This window comes from Candoia aspera, chromosome 12 (genome assembly GCF_035149785.1).
Source record: "Candoia aspera isolate rCanAsp1 chromosome 12, rCanAsp1.hap2, whole genome shotgun sequence".
Classification (NCBI taxonomy): domain Eukaryota; kingdom Metazoa; phylum Chordata; class Lepidosauria; order Squamata; family Boidae; genus Candoia; species Candoia aspera.
The window spans coordinates 6,733,814-6,755,610 of record NC_086164.1 but is presented as its reverse complement, the minus strand read 5'-3'; the positions used below and the strand labels follow the sequence as shown (position 1 = coordinate 6,755,610).

Here is a 21,797-nt window from a genome sequence, read left to right as displayed (position 1 = left end):
GAAAATATTTTTGTGAATCTCTAATTTGATACTGATAATTTTTAGTTACTTACTGAATCAGAGCAAAGTTAGTTGTTGGTTCTTGAGCTGCTATCATTTCTTTATCATCTTCTGGGGTACTACTGTATTAGAAATACATTCAAAAAACAGTTGTTGATAATTGGTGTACTTGCTTGTCACTTTCTTCTATTTTTGTAGTAGTCTATACCTGTCAAAAACAAAATAATAGTTAAGGAAGTTGCCCAGTTTCCTGTGACTTCTGTTGGTCTGTTAATAGTGCAGCAATGTTTCCCTCTGACCATTTAAAAAAAGCCTCTCTCAGGGTCAAATGGCCGTTCCAGCTTGTCCAGTAAAAATATGAAAAGTTTTCTTTTTTTTATAGTCTGGGTTTTCCATCTAAATGAATGAGCCAAATTCTGAAATATGTCAAGATGACAAAATTACCGGAAAAGTACTTCCATCATCTTTTAATTATTTTATTCATCCTTTTCTGAATCCTTTCGGAAACCGCACAGTAACTGTTTTAGGCTAGGTGACCAGAACTATACACAGAATTCCAGATGCAGTCACTTCACACATGTGCATAACAGTATTACAATACTGTTTCCATTACATAACTGTTTCCATTACATAACTGTTTCTGTCCAAATAATACAAGCAATTTTATTTACTATAAAAACAGTGGTTTCTATCTTCATTTTCTCCCTACTTCTCATATAGCAAAGTACATATATATATTCACTAGCAGCATAACAGTTTGCAATTCTGCAGCTCTCATCACCACCACTTCTTCAGTAGCCTTCAGAGTGTTTACTTTGCGCAAAACTGAACCATTTTTACTTGAGGCTGCAGTACTATGCACATTTATCTTTCCTTAAGGTCCCCAGAAATACATTCTGAAACCTCTTTTTTTGGAATAAACGTAATAGAATGCTCTACAAACCTCAAAAACACAAGTAACATCACAATGTCACAGACTAAGTTAATTTCTTCATTATGAAGGGCATCTGAGTTTTGGTGTAGTCAACTTCGACGTATCAACCAGACCCTTAGTGCTCCTCAAGAGAAATGAAAAAGCACTTCTTCCTTAGTTTATATCCTGGCCAACTCTTTTAAGGCACAGTACGTATGCAATATAAGGTAATGTGAAGTCGCTTGTTAAAACATTTTCCAGCAAATTTGAAGTAGTCTGTTTCCTTTCCCATACATTGGGTCCATATAGATTAAAAAAATATGTATCCCTTTTGGTATTAAGCCATGAAGTAGTTTGCTTTGATTTTGACTTCATGTGATATGTATACCCAACCACTGTGGTCGGAAACTATATTTATGGTTTATTTAGCATTTCATATGAATCAGACTTTTTCTCATCCAACAAATCACAATTAAAACAAGCCATGATCACAAAACATGTACCAATATTAATCCTTTCTGGTTTCCCTCCCTCCCAAAAGGTCTATATCAACTGCATCTCTCTTCGAATAGTTTCCACTATCTTTGCCATTTGAAAGGGTGAGAGAACTCTTTGCACAATACATCACAGATATAGAATTGCAAAATTAAACTAATTCTATGTATCTAACATGGAGACCAAACCTCCTGTGCACCAACTTACATTATTTTAAGCCCTCAGTGCTATCCAAATACAGGACAGCTTTTTAAGTGCTCAAATTAATGTTCTGCTAGAGGGCCAGTTCAACAATATATCAAAGGAAGGATCAGAAGAAATCAAAATTATTGGGCATGTCTCTTTACAACTGTTCCTTCTATCGTATCTTCATAAGAAATTGATTTCATCTCTACTTCTACAGGTTCCTATTAATCTCTCTCTGCAATTTTCTATCCATGCTTATAACTAGCTGCGCTGAAATTAATTTCACTACTATTAACTTATTACCAATCCTGTAAATATCTTAAATTCTTGCAATTTGGGTCCTGCATCTTAAAGCTTAGCACAGCCTTCAACAATCCAGATGCTTCCAGATGTATAAACTCTGTAACCATCAACAATGCCCACGCTGATTGGGGGATTCTAGGAACTGAAATCCACACATCTAGAGAACATCCAGGCTGGAGAGGTCAGTTGCTTAGGATACAAATCAAATGCACAGGTATAAAGTGAAGGATACCTGGCTTGGTAATAATACTTGTGAAAGAGAGCTTGGAATAAAATTGTCAACAGTATGACGTTGCTGCCAGAAAACAAACGAACAAATGCAGTTATAGGTTATGTTAAGAGAAGGAGAGTTTCCAAATTATGGGAAATAATTACTTCATTTTATTCTGTGCTGGACAGATCTCAACTTGAAAACTGGATCCAGCTCCGGGCACCACAGTGAAAGAAAAATCCAGGAAAATAAGTCAAAGAAGGACAAGGAAGATGATCAGGGGATTAGAAACTAAGTTCTATGACAAGATACTGAAAGAGCTGGGAATATCTGAAAAGGAGGAGAGTGGAGTATGACAGCATTTTTCAAATACCAAAAGAATGTACTAAGGAAGGTCTAGACTGTATCAAATTAAAGGAAGATAAGTTCTGAGTGAATGTATTTTTATTGTAGCGTTCTCTGGCCTAAAGGCCTTAATAAAGATTTTGATTTTTGAATGTTAGGGGGAAAATTCCTAATAGTAACACCAACTCCACAGAACCAATTACAGGTAGTCCTTGTTCAACTACGCTAATTGGAACCAGAAACTCCATCATTAAGCGATGCAGTCTTAAGTTGAAAAACCACATGACCACTTAGTGACAGCACTCCCAGTTGCCGTCATTAAACTGGGACCACGCAGATCATGAAGCAAGGATCTTACATGACTGCAACTTCCAACTTCCCGCCGGCCTCCCCACTGAATTTGCTTGTGGGAAGCCAGCAGGGAAGGGTGCAAATTGTAAACATGTGATCGTGAGATGCTGCAACATCCTAAGTACAAGGTCTAGTCGTAAGTTCAAATGGTCACTGAATAAGTGGTTGTTAAACGAAGACCACCTGTACCAGGAGAGGTAGCCAGTTCACTGGAAGTGTTCAAGTAGAGGCTAAACAGAGATGCTTTAATTTGAATTCCTGCACTGGACAGGTTAGGGCTGTTGGGCTAAATGGTCCCTTCCAACTTTATAATAATGTGAAGACATCAACACATCTCATGAGGAAATACAGCAAACTAAATAAATTGCACAGGAACATATAAAAGATTATGTTTTCTCTGCAATGACTCAGTATACACCGTTGTCCTGCACCAAATCTCAACATGATGTCAGACAGGTTTTAAAGCTCCCACTTCTATGTAAAATACTCCCACAGTGGTTTAAAGAATACCTTTAAAACTGCATGAACTTCTGAATTACCATTTTGAACTTCAACTGTGAAACAAACTCCCATACTGTGTTGTCTAGCTTCAAATATATACCATCAACTTTACATCTGATCAAGTAAAAGTAAAACCTAGATGTTTACTTTTAGGCTGAAGTCCTAGAATTGCTTGGCAGTGAGAAAAGCTACATTTCAAACTGCCACTAAGTGATGCTAAAACATAATCAGCTTATTTTAAAAAAAGAAAATGTATCATGCCGAAAGATCACTTGGTGGAGCTCTAATCCAAAACTCAGTCAGACAGGTCACACAGAGGTTGATCAGGCAACTTCTTGACAGGAAATAACTGCCAACAGAGAACTATGTTTCATTAGATGTGCATTTGGCAATTCTCTAAATAACATTTCTCAAATATGCAACTCCTCAATTGATCAGGCTAGAATTTTTAGTAATGTAACAACTTCCCTCCCAAGCAGTCTTAAAAGTAAAAGTGTGAATGAGGGGGTATTTGTTTGGGAGCAAACGTTCTGCGTAATGTCTCAACCTAGTTTGTCATTTCTCTAACACACTTGAAGATATAATCTTAAATCATTACTTGTGAGTCCCTAAACAAGCCAGGAATGAACAATTTGGGTTCAGCCCTAATGAGAAGTTTAAATATCTCTGTTAATTCCTGATTAGCTGGATAGGGAGCATGAATTATGACTGCTAAAGTAAAATGGTTGGGAATTGTAGCTCATCAGTACTTACATAAACATATTGTACCCTAAAAGTATTACTGCTATTGTTCAGGAAAAAGATATCCCTGTGCTCCAAGGTGAATAATTACAAAGAGGATTTCACCTAATGCACAGATAGCACTGACATCTCTTGACTAAATTGAAGCCCATCAGATAATATTCTCACAAATCACTACTTTTACCCAAACTACTCACGATTAACTGTAAACAAGTTTAGCGATGATTCCAGTCTGTACGACAGATTCAAAGCCATCCCTACATTCTTTGCCAGCTGGTTGCAGAAAAATGACTTTCCCTCCTCTTTGTGTAGCAGGGGCACTAAGAAGGCCGCTAAGCATAGGCTGGGATTGAGCCTTCCTTGGCTCATGTCCACTTGCATGGAATTCCATTTGCCATCCTGCACTGAAACCCTCACTCACGTATGATGAGTAAGAGCACTGTCAAAAACAAGGATGTGTTTTGAGTTAGCTATGCGTAACATGGATGGAGTGATAATACCGCATGATGATTAATGCTGTTGACAATGAGAAGGTGGAAGTTCACGTGAGTTATTTACATGAAGTAGCTGATTGGTATGCTCCGTGCATTACCCACAAAACAGCTTATGAGTAGTTCCACCATCCCTTCTCCTAGAGTGGGGAGGGGATGGTTAACAAGATTAAATTTCCATTTTATCTAAGTACCTATAAAATTCCTAATCCTGATCTCACCATGTCGAAGAGGGAGGAATCCTAAGCAAGTGAGAAGCCAAGCAGGGTTTTTTTTTTCTTTTAAATACAACTGAGGTTTAACTGAATATGCAAAGGCATTGGGATTTTGAAGAAGCAAGGTATAATTTACCAAAGCTAAATTAAGGCAATTTTTTGAAACCCTAACATTTGTTTCATTATGAAAATTAACTAGCTTCAGTCCGTAATCACACGATTGTGAACAAAAGTTAACTGAAAAGTATCCATGGATTGTAACTGCCATGTCTTGCTTCACATTTTATATTAACTAAAGAGTGTGAACTAGAGAATGTATGTAAGTAACATATTATCTTCATTTAATAATCAGGTTTTAGAAAAATCAGGAAAATTGTATACTGCTTTACACAGGAAACACACGTACCAGATTTCACAATCATATACCTCAATCTTGTTTTCAACTAAAATCCACAATATGGAACTTTGGGATTCAGTTTCCTACAAAACAACGGATGAATCAAAGCTTCTACTTATGCATTAGCTATGTCACTTATTCTGCCAAATATGTAAACACTTGGCTATCAGGCATGCATAATATATACAAACACATGAATTCCCAGATGTTCTACACATGTACTTTTGATTGTGTGCTGCATTAATTTTGTTCCCCTCTTCTCTCTGGGAATGTCCAACTTAACCACCCCTACCCCCATTGCGTCTTAAACCGTTGCTGAGGTCCACAAATTGCATATTGCAAATGCAGAGTGTTTCTTCGCATTCACAAAACAAAAATTTTTATAGACACATTCCCAGCAACATTGCACAATGGACCTTTCCTTTGTTATTGTGAAGATTCTCCCACCCCGGTACCCTAAAACCACAACTCTTTTATTATTTCTAGCAAGCATTATTCCCAGGCTGGAAAAAGTTACCATAATGCCACCATTAGATGTCCTTTGGAATGTGCCCTTATTAACAAATGAGGAGGGGAAAGGAAAGGGATTTGAGAAAATGACATTCTTCAGAGAAGTTTTCTTTTAGATGTATAATATTTCTATTATCTCACAAACTAAGAGGAAAAAAAAAATGCAGGTTAACAAATGCCAATTGATTTTATAGGAAGTTAATTGCAACTAGTTCTGTTGCTAAGTCTTGGAAGAAAACCAGTTAGAACTTGAAACCACCCGACAGTGCAGCAAAACAGCCCAAATGTTCCAAAAGGCTGTCAACACTGTTTTGTTTAGACAGGCTTCTCAGTTATAACCTGTGAGGTTTCTATTTTACGGTGACACTAGGCTGCCACTTTAATTTATATAGTTTTTTTATGCTTTGGAGTATGATGGGTTTGTGGTGATTGTTCACAGATTTCGTAAGACCTTTTATGACGTTTACCTCATTTTATATACACACACACGATACACAAAATATATCTTGTAAATCTGTGGCATATAAATAAACGTAATAAACAAATAATAAATTCTTGCTTGGAGAAAAGGAATGCTAACGATCTGAGCAGACTATGCTTTTACTGCCACATGAGAAGCTGATCAAATGGGCAGAAACAAAACTACAGATAAATGTTTATGTTGTATATGGCATATACAGTGCCATTATCAATTCTATCAATAACAACGGAAAGTTGCAGAGTAAGTTTGAAAAGTTACAAATACATACTAAATCAATACTTTCTGCTGTTGTTCCAAGCTAAATATACTTGAAAGTCGATCATTATTTCAAGGAGGAATTATATCTAGCTATATGCTGTCAAATCAACCAACACCAGAAATTATGTAATGTTACTATGTAACCTGATAGTTTCAATAAATCTATTATTCCCAGCCTATTACAATTTGGATAAAAATAAAATTTCCCTGATCTGGCCACAGTGCATGAGATCTTAAAATTACAGAGATAGTACTATTCAGGCATCCAGGAATTAAGATTTCCCTAATTTATCGAACTTTAGGTGAACCAAGTAGATTTGCACTGAAAAATTCTACCTTCATCCCTTAACAGGGCCACCTTGCTTCAATCAAGTAAGCCTACAATCCCTTTCACCAGAGTCTGATGATAAATGAATTCATCGGTCTACACACTTTCCAATTTTTTTTCTGGTTCACTTTTAGACGTCAGTGAACATTCTCACTGCTCGCTGGGTTATCTTTAGTCATTCTGGTCCCCCACCACACTGTTTATTTAAGTTATAAAGGCTGTACTCTTTTAATTATGATTAATTTTAGGCATCACACAAATGGTTTTATAAATGTAAAGGTAAAGGTAAAGGCTTCCCTTGACGTAAAGTCCAGTCGTGTCCGACTCTAGGGGGCGGTGCTCATCTCCGTTTCAAAGCCGAAGAGCCGGCGTTTGTCCGTGGACACTTCCGTGGTCATGTGGCCAGCATGACTACACGTTACCTTCCCGCCGAAGCGGTACCTATTAATCTACTCACATTTGCATGTTTTTGAACTGCTATGTTGGCAGGAGCTGGGACTAGCAACGGGAGCTCACCCCGTCATACGGATTCGAACCGCCGACCTTCCAATCGGCAAGCTCAGGAGCTCAGCGGTTTTAACCCGCAGCACCACCGCGTTCTCATTTTATCAATGTACAGTTTATTTAAACCCTATCCTATGAACAGTACTTATTTTGGTCTAAGATTATGCTGCAATTTAAATTTAAAAAAATAACTGTGTGTTCTAGAGTTATGTGGAAGTTATTAACCATATGCATACCAGTGAATCCTGGCTCTAAAAAAAATAGGTTTTCAAAAGCTACTGACAGTATTTGTTATTCTAAATAATGACTTCTTTAAATCAAAGCTGTATTCTGTGAATCAAAACTTTACATAATCCACCATTTGGAATCCAGCAATGGATCATCTGAGAATCTTAAACTAAGCAGACCACAACGACTTTAGCTATCCACAGTTTGCACCAAGCATCCAGTACTCTGAAGCAAACTGAGCATGTTTGTCACTATTCACACAAAATGTACTACAAGTAATGAGGGGCATGATTACTTGCCCAACAGATTTTCAATTTTTCAGGTCAGAGGTTAGGCCGACAAACCCACACTTCCCAAGTTGCTCACTGTGTGGCTGTCTAAAAAATAGTATTACCTTGATTTTCAATTTTTGTAAGATTTTTTTTAAACAGCTGATTTTATTTTAAAGATGGACATTTTACATTTGGATTGGGATCTAGGACAGGCAAGCTCAAGTTTTCTTTCAACTACACAATTCACTAAATGACAACCCCATTGTGGGAGGGAGGGTTGGGGGATAGTGATGTCTTGTTCTTACAACTACACTATCCCAAAGGTGCTGGAATGCCCTGAATTTTATATACTACCCTACATTCCCTGGAGAAAAGGCAATATTTGTGTAACAAAATGAAACTTAAACATTGTGTATATTTTAATCATTAACTTGAATGGTACTTAGTGATTAACTGTCAATGATCAAACAGGGTTTAAGAAAAAAATTGTATGAACATTCATTTTCCACTAATTCTGCAGCCCATCACAATAGCCAAATGTTGCCAGTCTAATGCCTATACCTCAATTGTCCTCTGTACACTGTCTTCCCAAATGTTCTCTGTTTAGCAATGAGGATAGCGCACATATTGCAAAAAATCTGCAACAAGCACAGCATCTCCCTGGTACTCATTTAGGCAACCCAACTTTTTTCAGGCTTCCACACAAGCCTAAAAAAGGAATTGTATTAAAGAATCCAGCTATTAAAGTTAATGCACCTTTTTAAGCAACACCGTTTTTTCAGGGAAGCCTGAAAAATGTTGGTGTATTTTAATAGGAGAGGCACTCCTCTCATGCAAACTCCAAGAGACTGCTTTCAAACCACCTTCAAGTCATGCACAGCCCTTAGCAACACTGGCACCCAAAATCACTTAAGAACAAGTCTCCTCTTTACAACAGTGAGGCACAAAGAACATCTTCTTAACCAATGGGGAGAAAGGATTGAGTATAGTCCCTACCTCTGCTTACACTTCCCCAAATGCTGGATCAGTAGTATTATAAATGCTTTAAAAAGAATCCATATGCCCAATCCTGTGTTGGATAAGCATGTGTAACTTTTTTCTCCTAGCTGAAGTTCTAGTGCAGGAGGAAGCCATCTGTTCTAACATGCTTTTTCTCAGTAGAAAGATCATTAATTTGCTTGCTGTCCATTAGCTGAAAAAGGTGGTGGGGAAGACCTGTGGAAATTGGTTGCAACAACTAGGCTAAAAATTATGACAAGTCATTATTCAATGTTATCATTCAAACTGAGCAATCTCTATTGTCACATTTTCTGAAAATCCAGAGACCAACACGTATGGTTACAGAGCAATTTTCTACCACCTGTGCAATACACAAATTAGATATGACAGCGGCAGCTAATCTTCCACTTAAATAGTGACCAGCAAATGAAATGAGAACTCTCAGCCCAACAAAACCAATCCAGATTTTGACCAGTATTGACCTACTAATATAGGGGATATACTAGGAGACTATTTACATATTGCATTCAAATATAGTGCAGAGATATAATTAGGCACCATTAGTTACCTCATTGTTCACAATCACCATATAGCTTCCCACAGATGATCTATTCATTGAAAGTAAGATACTAAAAAGAGCTAAAATCAGGTAGACAACACAATTTAAGAACCAGACAATCCCACAAATAGAAATAAACAGCAAACAACAGGAGAAAACTAATACAGTGACACAATACTATCTGTTCTGGAGCCATGTACACAAGTTTAAAAACGTCTTATAATGCCAACCCTTTGAGGCAGACCAGGTTGGGAAACAGACACAAGGATTACAGGAATGCTACTTTATTAAGATTAACACAATATTGAAAGTCTGCCAGTTTCCCCTTCTCTCCCTCATGTAATAAACAGAATCAAGGCAGGGTTATTTTGAGTTCCTCATACTTTCCCCTTTCCCAGGACTAAGTTGCTGTTTCCCCTCCCTTAATGACTCCTGCATTCCTGTATCAAGGTTATCTCTGTATTCCTATACATACAGGAGTAGAACCATCACATTATTCTACCCTTTAATAATACCTGCAAATAGAAGCTGGCACACTTTGATGGTAGAACCAGCACCGTATCAGAATACAAGATCCAACTTTCATCCCATTATGTGGCAGGATCAAGTCCGCTATGACTTCAAATTTGAAGGATCTGGCTATAACCATGACAATGCTCTCACGTAATATAGAAGGCTCAACTTGTTTTCCGTTATTTATTTCAACTTTTCTGAGCATATTTGTTCCTTGGACCAGGGGCAATCCTGTGCCCTCCAAATACTTGGAACTGCGATGACCATCAGTCTCAGCCACTATGGGCAATGGCCAATGGTAATTTGAATAATAGTCCAAAACATTTGGAGACCATCAGGCTATCTATTCCTGTTCTAATCAAAGTGTATGCGAGTAGAGACAGCATACAGGCTACTCCTTAATCTAATTCAGTATTGTCAACTTTGACTGGCAACAGCTTTCTTGACTTTCAGACAGGGGTCTTTCTGGTGATGTTTATGAACTGAACCTTGGAATATCAGCCTGCAAGGCACATGCCCTGTCTCTGTTTCCTGATAAATAGACACATAAAGCCATCTTATATAGAATGAAACCACCAACCCATCTAGCCTGATATTTTTCACCAGAAATGGCTTCCCAGAGTTATTGATGGCAGTTTTTCAAAGCTTTACCTACAGCTGTCAAGGACAGACCCTAGGAACATTTGTCCAAACCACTGCCCCTGAATTATGGCCCTTCCTCATTTTGCTGTTCAAAGCCACCTACTTGTTTTTGCCTCATGCAGTCTTGCCTTACTCCATGGACCATTAATAAGCAATTAATTGCTCCTAGCCATGGTAACTATATACTGGCGAACTAAACTGGTGTCTGAATATTTAAAAAAAAAAAGTTCAACACTGTTCTCTAAAAAAATTAAGGAACTGTAGACATCATGCTTGTTAGACATTAAAATAATTTCACTGAATACAAAAAAAAGGAAGTTAGGCTTTATTTGAGACATGTTTAAATGTAGAGAATTCTTTTTAAATCAGTATCTTAAAGCTATCTTTTGTAAAAGTGAAAAGTATAGGTTCAACTCTAGTAACATATACATTTAGAGCAATTATCATACAAGTATTAGTGAAGATCTGTATCTGTAATACGTTACCACTGGTTAAAACCTAGTTATTTTTTCAATAGTCTTGCTTCATACCCCCAAACATTAGCATTCCCTACTACAGTATTTCAGTTGGCAATATGCCAGCTTGTGTGGAAAATGCAGTATGTCATGTCAATTAAGGGACTGCACAAAAATGCATCTTCCAGTGATTATGATTTTAAAAAGACATGACATTGTCTTTAGCTCAGTGATATTGGTCTACTTGTGGGAACATTAACTTTCATATGTATAATTAGTAAAGCCATACAATTACTCTCAGTATATACCATTAATAACTAGTTATTGCCCTGGAGTTTCCCAAACAGTGGGGCTTTGTATTTTATGTAGAGTTCCCAATCCAGCAATATTAATTCAAACCTTAAGCAGAATTACATTTACAGGATATACTAACTTTGTAAAATCATCATGAAAGATTTCCCACATGTTTATGTTGGAGCAGTATCCTAACAGTAATTTTCCAGATACAGAAGTGTAAAGCTCATGCCAAACTGTAATAACTCTGCTTATGATTTTCATAATTTACTTACACAAGATAAAAACAACAGCAAAAATCAAACAGCTTCATGTTTATAGGAACCAATATTCATTACACTGTATCTTTTTTCTTAGTCTTTTTCTCAAACATTTCTTAAACTGTTTTTTTTCTTAAACAGGCCACGAGCATCTATACATCAATACACCAGCCTCAAAACAACTGATCTGCTCTGCAGCAGGAATCTCTTCTAAATTTCAAACTGTTTTTCTTCGCCTTCTCATCTTCTTTTCCTTCTGTGTCACAACTTTTCAGGTGCATGTATCGGAGCAGAGACCATCCGCATTTTATCATTAAGTTGCTCAGGGCGCCTTTCAGGCTAAAGGATAGGATATGGGACAAACATACAAGGACAAGTGAATGAAGTCCTTACAATTATTACTAGCCCTTTGCATTTGCTAGAGGAAGGTGGTCAGTAGTAGCCCGCAAGACAATAAAAAACTGGGAATGAAAGCACTGATTTCCATTTCCTGTGGGATTTTCTTAACCCATATGAAAGGCACCAGCTTCTATGAATCATACATCACTTGCCAACTAATACACATTTTGCCTTTAACAACTTGCTTGCTAAGTCCAGTGGATACCTAGAAGCTTTGCAGGAAGCAAAATATCATAAAATATTTCAGATGTATTTAGGTACAAGACAGGTTTTATAAAATACTGCAACTCGATGTACTTTACTTTTTATACTTTCTGGATACAAACCGATGTCGCTATTCTCAATTCTAAGTGTCCTAATTATCAGGCTGGAGTTCTAGGTTTCCTGAAGGTAATATTATTTCTTAACATACTGTACATAGAATTGCATGGTAATTAAAGTACTACAGAAATAAAAAAGCAGGAAGAATAAGGCCAGTCCTTTTTGTTTCCATGTATACTATACTATATACCACACAAAAACTAAATCCAAATATTTAGAAGTCAACAATGAAATACATAATTATAGTGACTTGGGAGTGCACACCTGTATGGAATCTAAAAAGGTACGCAAACAGGGTTTCAATATACATGGGAAATTTCCTGAGTATGCACACACACATTCATGCAAACTAGAAGAAACAGACTAAAAGAATCCAAAAATTACTAGGTTAAATCCTGATAGTTTCCAAGACTCACAGAATTTGACAACAGTCATACCTATAAAGAACTCTAGAACCACTCATCACATTTCCTAGTATGGAGTTTTCTTGTTCATATTAACCACAGGTATAGGAATTCCTATCTTTGCTCCTCCTTTCTCTTGGGGAAGGGGGAAGGAGGGATAAACACTGGTGTTTAATCACAGATACATTCAAGATATTCTATTTCTTCTGTCTTCTAAGACCAAGTCTTATTTTCATCTCTATCAAAAAATATGTGACTATCAATTCAGCTTTTCTGGGAGCAGAACATCAGATCAACGATGGGGAAAAGCCCTGCTGAGCCCAAAGAGATTATCCGGGTTAAGTCTGGGGAAGGAAGACTGCAAAGTATGGATGAGGCAGAATCAATAATTCACTCATCCAGCCATCCCACCTAACCATCCTCCAATGGATCTGAACAGCAGGCGCTACACAGTTTATGGTTCCATTCTAAATAGAGCCTTCAATAGTAATACTGCAAGCCCTAGCCACCATACAGCCCATGGAAGTATTTTTATACCCCATACCATGCTATTCCCAATACCCTGACAGTTAAGTATTTGAAGATGGGCTGCAGACTAATATTATTGTACTGAGGAAAAAGATGGAAGGAGACTTGTCTGTGTATCTGCACGTGCACTGTATGCAAATTGTATTTTACGGTATTTTAATCACTACTTATTTTGGTTTTATTGTAAACCGCCCAGAATCGCTCATTGAGTGGGATGGGTGGTGACTAAATTAGAAATATAAATAAATAAATATGAATAAACACAGTCAAAAAGACACCAGCCGATATAAAGATCACCTACCCTGTTCTAGAAAGGGAACATATTACGATGTTTTATTTCATCAATTGGGCACAAATACTTGTTCGCACAAGCCTGAAATGTTAAAGTTTCCCATTTCTTTTTTATGCAAGTCACTTGCCAGATACCTAAGCACTAATGGGATTTCAGGAAGAAGAAGCCACAGTGCCTACATTTTGAGGTAGAATTGGTTTAGGGCTGGGGTGAACAGGTACAGAATCCAAAAGAAGCTTCTTCGACTTGACATTCAGCTAGGGAAACCCCGGATCCCTACAGACTGGCATGCAGCAATCTAAATATAACAACTGGAAAAACTCTCAAAATTGTGGAAGCAGCAGCAAAGTGAACCAAATTCACTCCCACTCCCATAAAAGCGAACAGGTGGTCTATATGAGTTGCAGGGATGCAGTGGAATCAACGAAGTGTTCTCTATTCAAATTCCCATACAATAAAAATTCAGAAGTGACTTGGTAATCAGTCAAACAACCAGGAAGGTAACCACTGTTGGTCCATGACTATGGTTTATCCATCCTTTCTCTATCTAACAATGTTCCACCAACTTCCTCACTGAAGAAGAAATTAAACCAGGGATTTCTAGCAAAGGCAAATATGTCTATAAATCTACCAAAGAACTCTTTAGAGGCCCGAAGTGCTGCCAAGAAGGGTAAGGTCATAATAAAATTGTTCAAGCAGGTCTAAGCGAACATAATAAATCAAGGCAAAATAAACTATTTGGATATGGATGGGAAAATGAAAACCCTTAACTCAATAACTCTACGCTTTAGCAAACCATTCCTTTAAACAAGCTAATGAAATTTTGAGAAGATTATAAAATAAGCATCTACTTATCAAATTGTGAATGGGTCACTTAAATTGGTAGAGCAGATTAATAGTGTTAACAGAAGGCCTATTTCTGTTCAAGTCTGTAGTTAAATGGGCAGAGTAGTCACATTACTTTAGCAAGTGACCCAATCCTACAATGGCAAAATGATACAGCATAATAAATTTATAAAGATCTGATTTGGAACTATGATAGAACTTACAATATTAAGTGCTTAGCTATACAAGGAATAATAGGATTTTCTAAATAGAAAGTTATGAATTTGAGGAATTAAATGTGCTTTCTAAAAAAAACAGTCAAACAATAAATTCAGAAAATGCGAGGTAAATGTGCTTAGTAAAGAGCAACTGTCAAACATGCATTATCTACTCTTGGCAATTAGATCTCACATTCACAAGAAATGCTTATCATCTGTAAACAGTCCTTATTCCGGAGACTACTAAATTGGTGCTACTTAAAAAAAAAAGGCTAGTGAAATCAGGAACGTATTCACCTGCCTGTGAATAACTGTCAATGGGGACAATTCTTACTTTCCAAGGTAAATTATTTAAATGATAATTCACAAAGTTAGGTAACTTAAATGACCTAGAATACACGACTGGTGTCAAATCTGAGAAAAACATACCTTTTGGCAGAAGAGGGAAAGGGTTTCAATAATAGCAAGATATATAAGATTAGCTTTTACAAGATACCGAATTGGACTGGGGGAAAAAAGAGATCCCAGTAACTTCAAAAGGTTTTTTTTTTGGTCTCTCAAAACACAAAGAGTCATGTCAGATATGCACTTGAATGTGAAAGAACTAGTTATCCACAGGTGAATAAGATGAGCAGGAAAGTTATATACTGCAATTTCTATTTAAAAGAAAAACAAAAGAAAATCAATTTTTTTCCACACAGCTAATGTTTCAAAGCTCTCTTTGAAACATGACGGTAAGTTTACACTGAAGTTAACATCTTGCACATAAAACTAGTAACATTTTTCCAGGATATAATATATACGAGGTATAGCTGACTGCAAGTTCAGATAAATTGAAAGATAGGAGCGTGAGAAAAATGTTTTAAAATACAAATCAAAGGGATTTTGCCAATCATTTCGATTGGTTATATATATTTTAAAAGTCACTCCCACAGTTCCAGAAACAGATCCACAACCCAGCATTCTCTAACAGAAAAATATTTTCTTACAACCTGCGTATCCCAATTTTTATTTTTTTTTAATTGTATGGCATAGCAGTTTGGTGTTGATGCTGCTGCTTCTTGCTGGGAAATCCTTGTGAGGTCCAGCAGCCAGATGTGTAGACTATTTAGCCATGACAAGTCATATTGCCCAGGGTGCACCATGAGGCGGCTAGTCTACACTGCACCAAGTTAGGCTGAGAGTGTGTGACTGTGACTGGTCCAAGGTCACCCAGCCAGCTTTCATGCCTAAGGCGGGACTAGAACCCACAGACTCCTGGTTTCTACCCATATATCAAAGCTGCCACAGGGAAATAACTGACAGCTGATAAAAATATTGCTTATTTTCTTATGAATGAATAAAACTGCCTAAATTCTCAGTGCAAACAGGCCTATCCTACATGCAAGCCAGTACATATTATAACTTCCACAATCTAACTCTGTTTCACCAAATCTGAACCATTCTGCTCAAACAGGAACGATTCAACAGTTCATGCTGTCATTTTGATATTAGACTATGGAGGTCTGTGTTCATAACCCTACCACCTGTGATTTTGGAAAAAAGACTGGAATAAACTTCCCATAGCTGTTTGGAGAAAGAGAAGCCTTTATTATTTTTGAAAACACGGAGAAAAAGGAAATAAGAATACAGAACCAAGTTCTATTAATCAGCACAGTAACTCTCTCACTTGAAAAAAAATATTCCAATCACACATACATCAGCATGTGATTCTGCAATGAATTTACAGGGAAAAAATTCAACTAAATTGCTCACTCTGATGATCTCAGTCATTATTTCCCATCAAAGCTACCACATATATTGGGTTATGCAAAGTAACAGAGATTCACTGAGTAAACATCAGCATAATTTAAATTTAACCTCCAATATTTTTCAAGAGGCAATTAAATGGTTGTATTCCTTTATTAGAGAAAACAAAAAACAAGCATAACTTCCAAATCATAACTGGTTTCCATATACATGCTTTAAAAAATGGAGGGCAACAAGTGGTGCTAAGGTTCTTATATTTTTTCTGGGGCAGGGTAAAATACTCTAGCTAGCATTGATTATATTTATGCATCAACATTTTAAGTAAAATTTAATTTATGTCACTAAGGTTATTCGGGCAAAGCAAACTTGCACAAGAGTCTCTTCTTCTTGTATCCATGAAAAGGATGTGTTGGAGACAGAAAATGCATCACCAGTAGTTTTGTTCCTTGCTGGTTGTGTGGATGCTTGGAAAAACTAGGCATATGCTACTTTGGCCAGAAAAAAACCATTCAGTGTACTGGCACCTTAAATGCCAGTCTGGTATGGCAGGTCAAATCCCACCTTGTCCATCGCTGCAATAAATGGTTAGATCTTTAATGCTTCATCCATCAGCCTTTTTACTCACAAAATTGAAACGCTTTCACAGAAGTTTGTATATATTCCAGAATTGCACAAATGTTTTGTAAGTTTTCAATATTCTTGTCTCATAATCTAATGCATACCCTTGTTCTTGATGGATGGTGAACCTTTTCCTTACATTGTATTTGTAATTTTAGAAAAAAGGCACCAAGACTGTGCAGGGTGACCAAGAAAAGAGAGTCATGCACAGAATAAACTTAAAAGGAGGTCATATTTGAGACCAGCATCTTTAGTGGCAAGTCTACAAAAGTTCCACCCCAAAGGCCTCAGCAAGAACATTATTCGGAGCCGTCCAAGATCTGAACTGATGTGCTGTTTCTTAAACCAAGTGTCCCCAAGAATTAGACCTTAAAATCTGCACATGTGCCAATAACCAGAATGTTTTGCAACGAGGGACGTTCAAAGCAATTCTAGGCCCCCTCCTCAAGTGCATTTAAGCCTGCTGTCCCCTTTCCTGAACAAGAAGGACTTGATAGGTGCTGCCAGCGAAGCCGACCAATCCAGAAGAGAAGAGGGGAGGGAGGTAGGAAGAAGCCCGGGCGGCTGCTGAGTAGGCCCCATCATCAAGAAGAGCGTGTGACGCACTTCGGTAACCTGATTCCCCACCCTCCCCGCGGGCTGGCAAAAAAAGAGAGAGAGAGAGAGAGAGAGGTCTCTTTCCAACGAGAGGAAAGCTCCAACAAGGAAATGTAGACAGGCGAGGCATCTGCGCAACCCCCGCCAGAACCTCGAAGGGGAGCGGAACCCGCGCCGGTATCTCTATCCCCCCCCCCCGCCCCGAGCCAGGCCTCGGCGAGAAGGAAACAAACATGGGGTGTGGCAGCCAAAGGCGCCTCCCCCTTTTCGCCCCCCACTCCGGGACAGGAACAGCCGAATAAGGACTGCGGCAGCCACGGGGTGGAAGGCCTCAGGGGCCGAGCTTTCGGGCGCCCACGGGAATCCAGACTCCGGGAACTAGGCCGGGCGCCAGCTGAACCAGCCCAGGCCTCTGCTCCCCGCTCGTCCTGAAAGGGGTCCTTAGGGAGCTGCCTGGAGAGGGGAGGGGAGGGGAGGGGAGGTCTAAGCCGGCACTGGCGGCCGAGCCACGGCGTTTCGGAAACCGGGAGCGCGACTCAAGGCCAAGGGGGGGACCCACCGCCCATCCTCGAAGCCGAAGGAACTGGCCAGGCAGCCAGCCCAAGCCCGAAGCTGGCTTCTTGCTGCTTCCCACTCACCTATTTTCATCGCCCACCTACAAACTCGAAGTCGCCAAAAATGTCAAAAAGCGCCCTCCCCCCCCCCATTCCCAGGGATAAGAAACTTGCCCGGGAAAAGCTCGACCACTTCCTACCTGGATAAGAGCTCGGTCGGACTGCGCGCAGGAGGGGAGCGATAAAGGAGTATCTAAAACAAAACTGGCGCCAAAGGGGAGGGGGGTTCCAAACCTCGAAACAGCCTGCTTCCGCCCCCTCCCCTCCCCCCCGGCAGCGACCCAGCGGGGCACCCAGCAGCGCACCGACATCAAAAAGTCCCCGGGAGACGGGTCCCCGCCCCCCCCCGCGGAACCGGCCACCATAATCCGAAGAGAGGGAAAGGGAGGCGACGTGTCCAAGGCTACAATCCAGGGAGCTGAACTCGCGCAGCCGCTCAGACAATCCAGCGCTTTTGCCCGTGCTTTTGTATTTCAAGGAACGGGGAAGGAAGCAGGCCGGGAGGGAGAACGCACTGCCGCCCCCCAGGCTTCCCCGACCGTCGGGGATACTTAACCCGACGGAGGGGTATAAAGCTCGGGCAAAGGTCCTGCTCCGAATCAGAGAAGGGCCCCTTTCCTCTCCTCCTAAAGTCACAGGGAGGGACTGGAACGCAAGCGCCGCGTCGGCCCGCGACCACTTGCGCTGGGGCTCCTCCGCCGAAACGAAACGGCAGCAGTAGCGTAGCAGTGCCCTCTGCGAACGGACGGGGTTCCCGGGCCTCTTGGGGAGGGGGCGGGGAGTCGAGCACAACTTCCCCCTTTGAGGTTGCCGAGGGCCTGCGGCAACCCCAAGTCGGGACCCTCCTTCGCTCGGGGCCGAGCGGTCTCCTCGGCCGTACCGCGGAGAGGAGAGGAGGAGTTGTCGGGCGGCCAAGGGGGCGACCCGCCCGCCGCTCACGACTCACACCGCAGTTTCTCCTTTCGCCGGGACGCCCCCCCCCCCCCCGCCCGTCCACCCGGCCCGCCTCCGCGTGCAGGCGGCGAGCGCGGGGATGCCCGGCCCGCGCGCGAGGCACACGGCTCCCTCCAGAGCGCGCGCCTCCCGCCTGCTCCCGCGGCCGGGGGACGGGGTGCGGGTGCCCGTCCTCGCCGGACGCGGATCTCGCGGGCCGCGCGTTTCGGGGCTCCCTCAACACGACCGCCCCCCACGCACGGGGGGGCGGGGGTCCCGGCCCCGCTTCTCGCGCGGCGCCCGCTCTCGTCTCTCTTCCTCCCCCGAAGTGGGGGGGCGGCGAGTCTCCATTTTATCTGCGAGCGGCGGCGGGGCCTGGGCCTCTCCCGGCAGGCGGGGCCAGAGCGAGCGGGAGACCGGCGGCGGGAGGGGGCCCGTCCTTGGGGCGCCCGGGCCAGGGGCCCCTTGGCGCCGCCTCCCCGCCTGCCCGCCCGGGAAGGCCCGGCCGCGGCCGCCTTCCTCCCGGCCTGGCCCGGCCCCGCGTCCTCCATCTTGCCTGCGCTACGGCTCTCCCTCCTCCTTCCTCCGCTTCCCGCCTCCCCCCGCGCCGAGGCCCGGAGGGAGCCGCGCCGAAAACAGCCCCGCCGCCCGGGCAGAGGGCTCCCGGTCTTCGCGGCCCGCTCCCCGCCGGGAAGAGGCCCCCCCGCCCCCAACTTCCCGAAGCTTCGACGCCACCGGCCAACTTACCTCCGCGTCGCCCGGGCTGGCGAGGCCTGGCCGGCCTGGCCTGGCGCCTCCGGGTCCGCTCTGCTCCGCGCGCCTTTTTCCCCCGCCCTTCCGCGCCTCCGCCGTCGACCTTCCGGCCTCCGCGCTTTCTTTCTGGCCTTCCCAGAAAGCGAGGCCGCGAGATCTCGCTCGCCCGCCCGCCGCCGCCGCCGCCGCTTCTTCCTTTTCCCTCACACACTTCCAAGGCCGACAACTCGGCCCAAGGCCCCGCTCGGCGGGAAATAATCCAAAAGGCCGACGGAGGAGGCGGGGGGGAGAAGCGAGGCCTGCTGGTGGGCAGCGCGAAGGGGGGCCTCCCGGTGTGGGCGCGCGGGGGGGGCGAGGCGGCGAGTCGGGCGGAGGATTCAATTCGGCGGCGGCGGCGCTGGGGATTGTTTGGGGTGTTCGCAGCTCGGCGGCTGGCGAGTGAATGGAGGGCGCAGGCGCCACCTGGCGGCCACCGAGCTCGCCGCGCTCGGCCGGGCCTAGAGCGGCACCTGCTGGGAGGACCAAGGAATGCAGAGGCGGGGGGAAAGGGAGAGCGCGCGCGCTCGATCAGCCGAACGGCCCCTTGTGCTCCGTCCGGGCTGGCGGAGAACGGGGTAAACAAGGTGTTGCGCGTGCGCTCTCGTCTCCCCTCCTCTCCCTTATCGTCCGGCCCCTCGCCATCGCCACGCCCTCCTCCCCACCGTAACGTCATCGACCCCAGAGGCCCCGCCCATGCTTGTTCCCCCTCCGAGCGCGCAGGAAGCGAGGGAGAGCGGGGGAGGCGGGCGGCAGAGGGCAAAACCGCGCCGCGGGGCTCGCTCCCAGACTGCGGGCGGGGGGCAAGGGGAGGGCTCGATCCCAGACTGCGGGCGGGGGGCAAGGGGAGGGGAGCGTTTTGGTTGAGGGGCTTTGGAAGCAGCTGCAGCTAGAATCGAGCTGCTGCAATCAAAGGCTCGGTTACACCAGAGCAATGTTTCTCAACCTGGGCGACTTTAAGATGGGTGGACTTCAATTCCCAGAATACCCCAGCCAGCTCTGTTGGCTGGGGAATTCTGGGAGTTGAAGTCCGCCCATCTTAAAGTCGCCCAGGTTGAGAAACACTGTTCCAGAGTGAATCCCTCAGCCTCTTCTAGGTGCAGCACTTTGCTAACCTTGCTGCATCTCAAAGTCTAAGCAGGCAGAGATCTCCTTAGCCCTTGGAGGGGAGACCACCAGGAAATCACAGGACTGAGTTCCACCAGATAGTTAGAAGTAAAAGGCATATAAGGTTGGATGAGTTGATCAAGGTTAAGATAGATGCATTGTTGTCTCTGGTAACCCTTAATGGACTTTTGTTGACACCAGGACTGAAATGAAGCGTTGAGGTTTGTTTATAGAAAAGAGATGGGATATGGGAAGAAGATATCATTTGTTGTATTTTAAAAGGACATGATAGGTTACTAAAATTGTTTATACTTGTGATAATGGGGGAAGTCATTTCTTTATACATTTCTTTTTCTTTATTCTTATTTCTTCTCTATTTTTCTTTTCTGCACCTTCTATTTTTTTTTTCAGTTGGTGTTAGTTTTTATTGTTGCAATTGTAATTTTTAATAGAATTACTATTTTTTAAAAAAAGGATTTCCCCCAGGAATTCGGGTTAGCCACTCAGGGTTATATTGTATAAGATGGGTGGCCGTATACAACTAAAGTCTTTATTTATTTATTAAATAAATAAATAAATTTATGTATTAAATAAATAAAGCAAACACTGGGTTGCTTTGGAGGAAATCCATCATGACCAGAATCCGCTTTTGTGGCTGCTTCAGTGCTGTCCCTGCTGAAGGCTCCTGGCCTTGTTCCTGTTAAAGATTGGTGTAATTGTAGCAGGTTAAATACTGCTTGTTATGGCCACCTACTGAATTCCTGAAAGTATGGTGTCAGGTTACAAAACAAGAGTTGTAACTTTACACCACACTTAATTACAGTGCTTCAGAAATCTTCAGGTATTTCACCTATAGGTCATAACACAATTAGGGAACTGGAAAAAAAATATACACAATATTACTTGGACAACCTTTACAATGGAATAGTAACTAGAAATCAACTATATTAT

The 21,797-nt window shown here is 42.2% G+C and overlaps 1 protein-coding gene across 1 annotated transcript in view; it reads right to left on the bottom strand.

The window, feature by feature from the left end:
• The window catches only part of STAG2 (STAG2 cohesin complex component), a 47,363-nt gene extending 27,220 nt beyond the window's left edge, over positions 1-20,143 (bottom strand). The window contains exons 1-2 of the mRNA XM_063313655.1: positions 19,698-20,143; positions 54-208 (exon numbers count right to left, since the gene is read on the bottom strand). Of these exons, the coding sequence (XP_063169725.1) occupies positions 54-97 (44 nt within the window). The 5' untranslated portion in view covers positions 98-208; positions 19,698-20,143. The remainder of the gene's footprint in view (positions 1-53; positions 209-19,697) is intronic.
• Between the last annotated feature and the right edge of the window lie 1,654 nt (positions 20,144-21,797).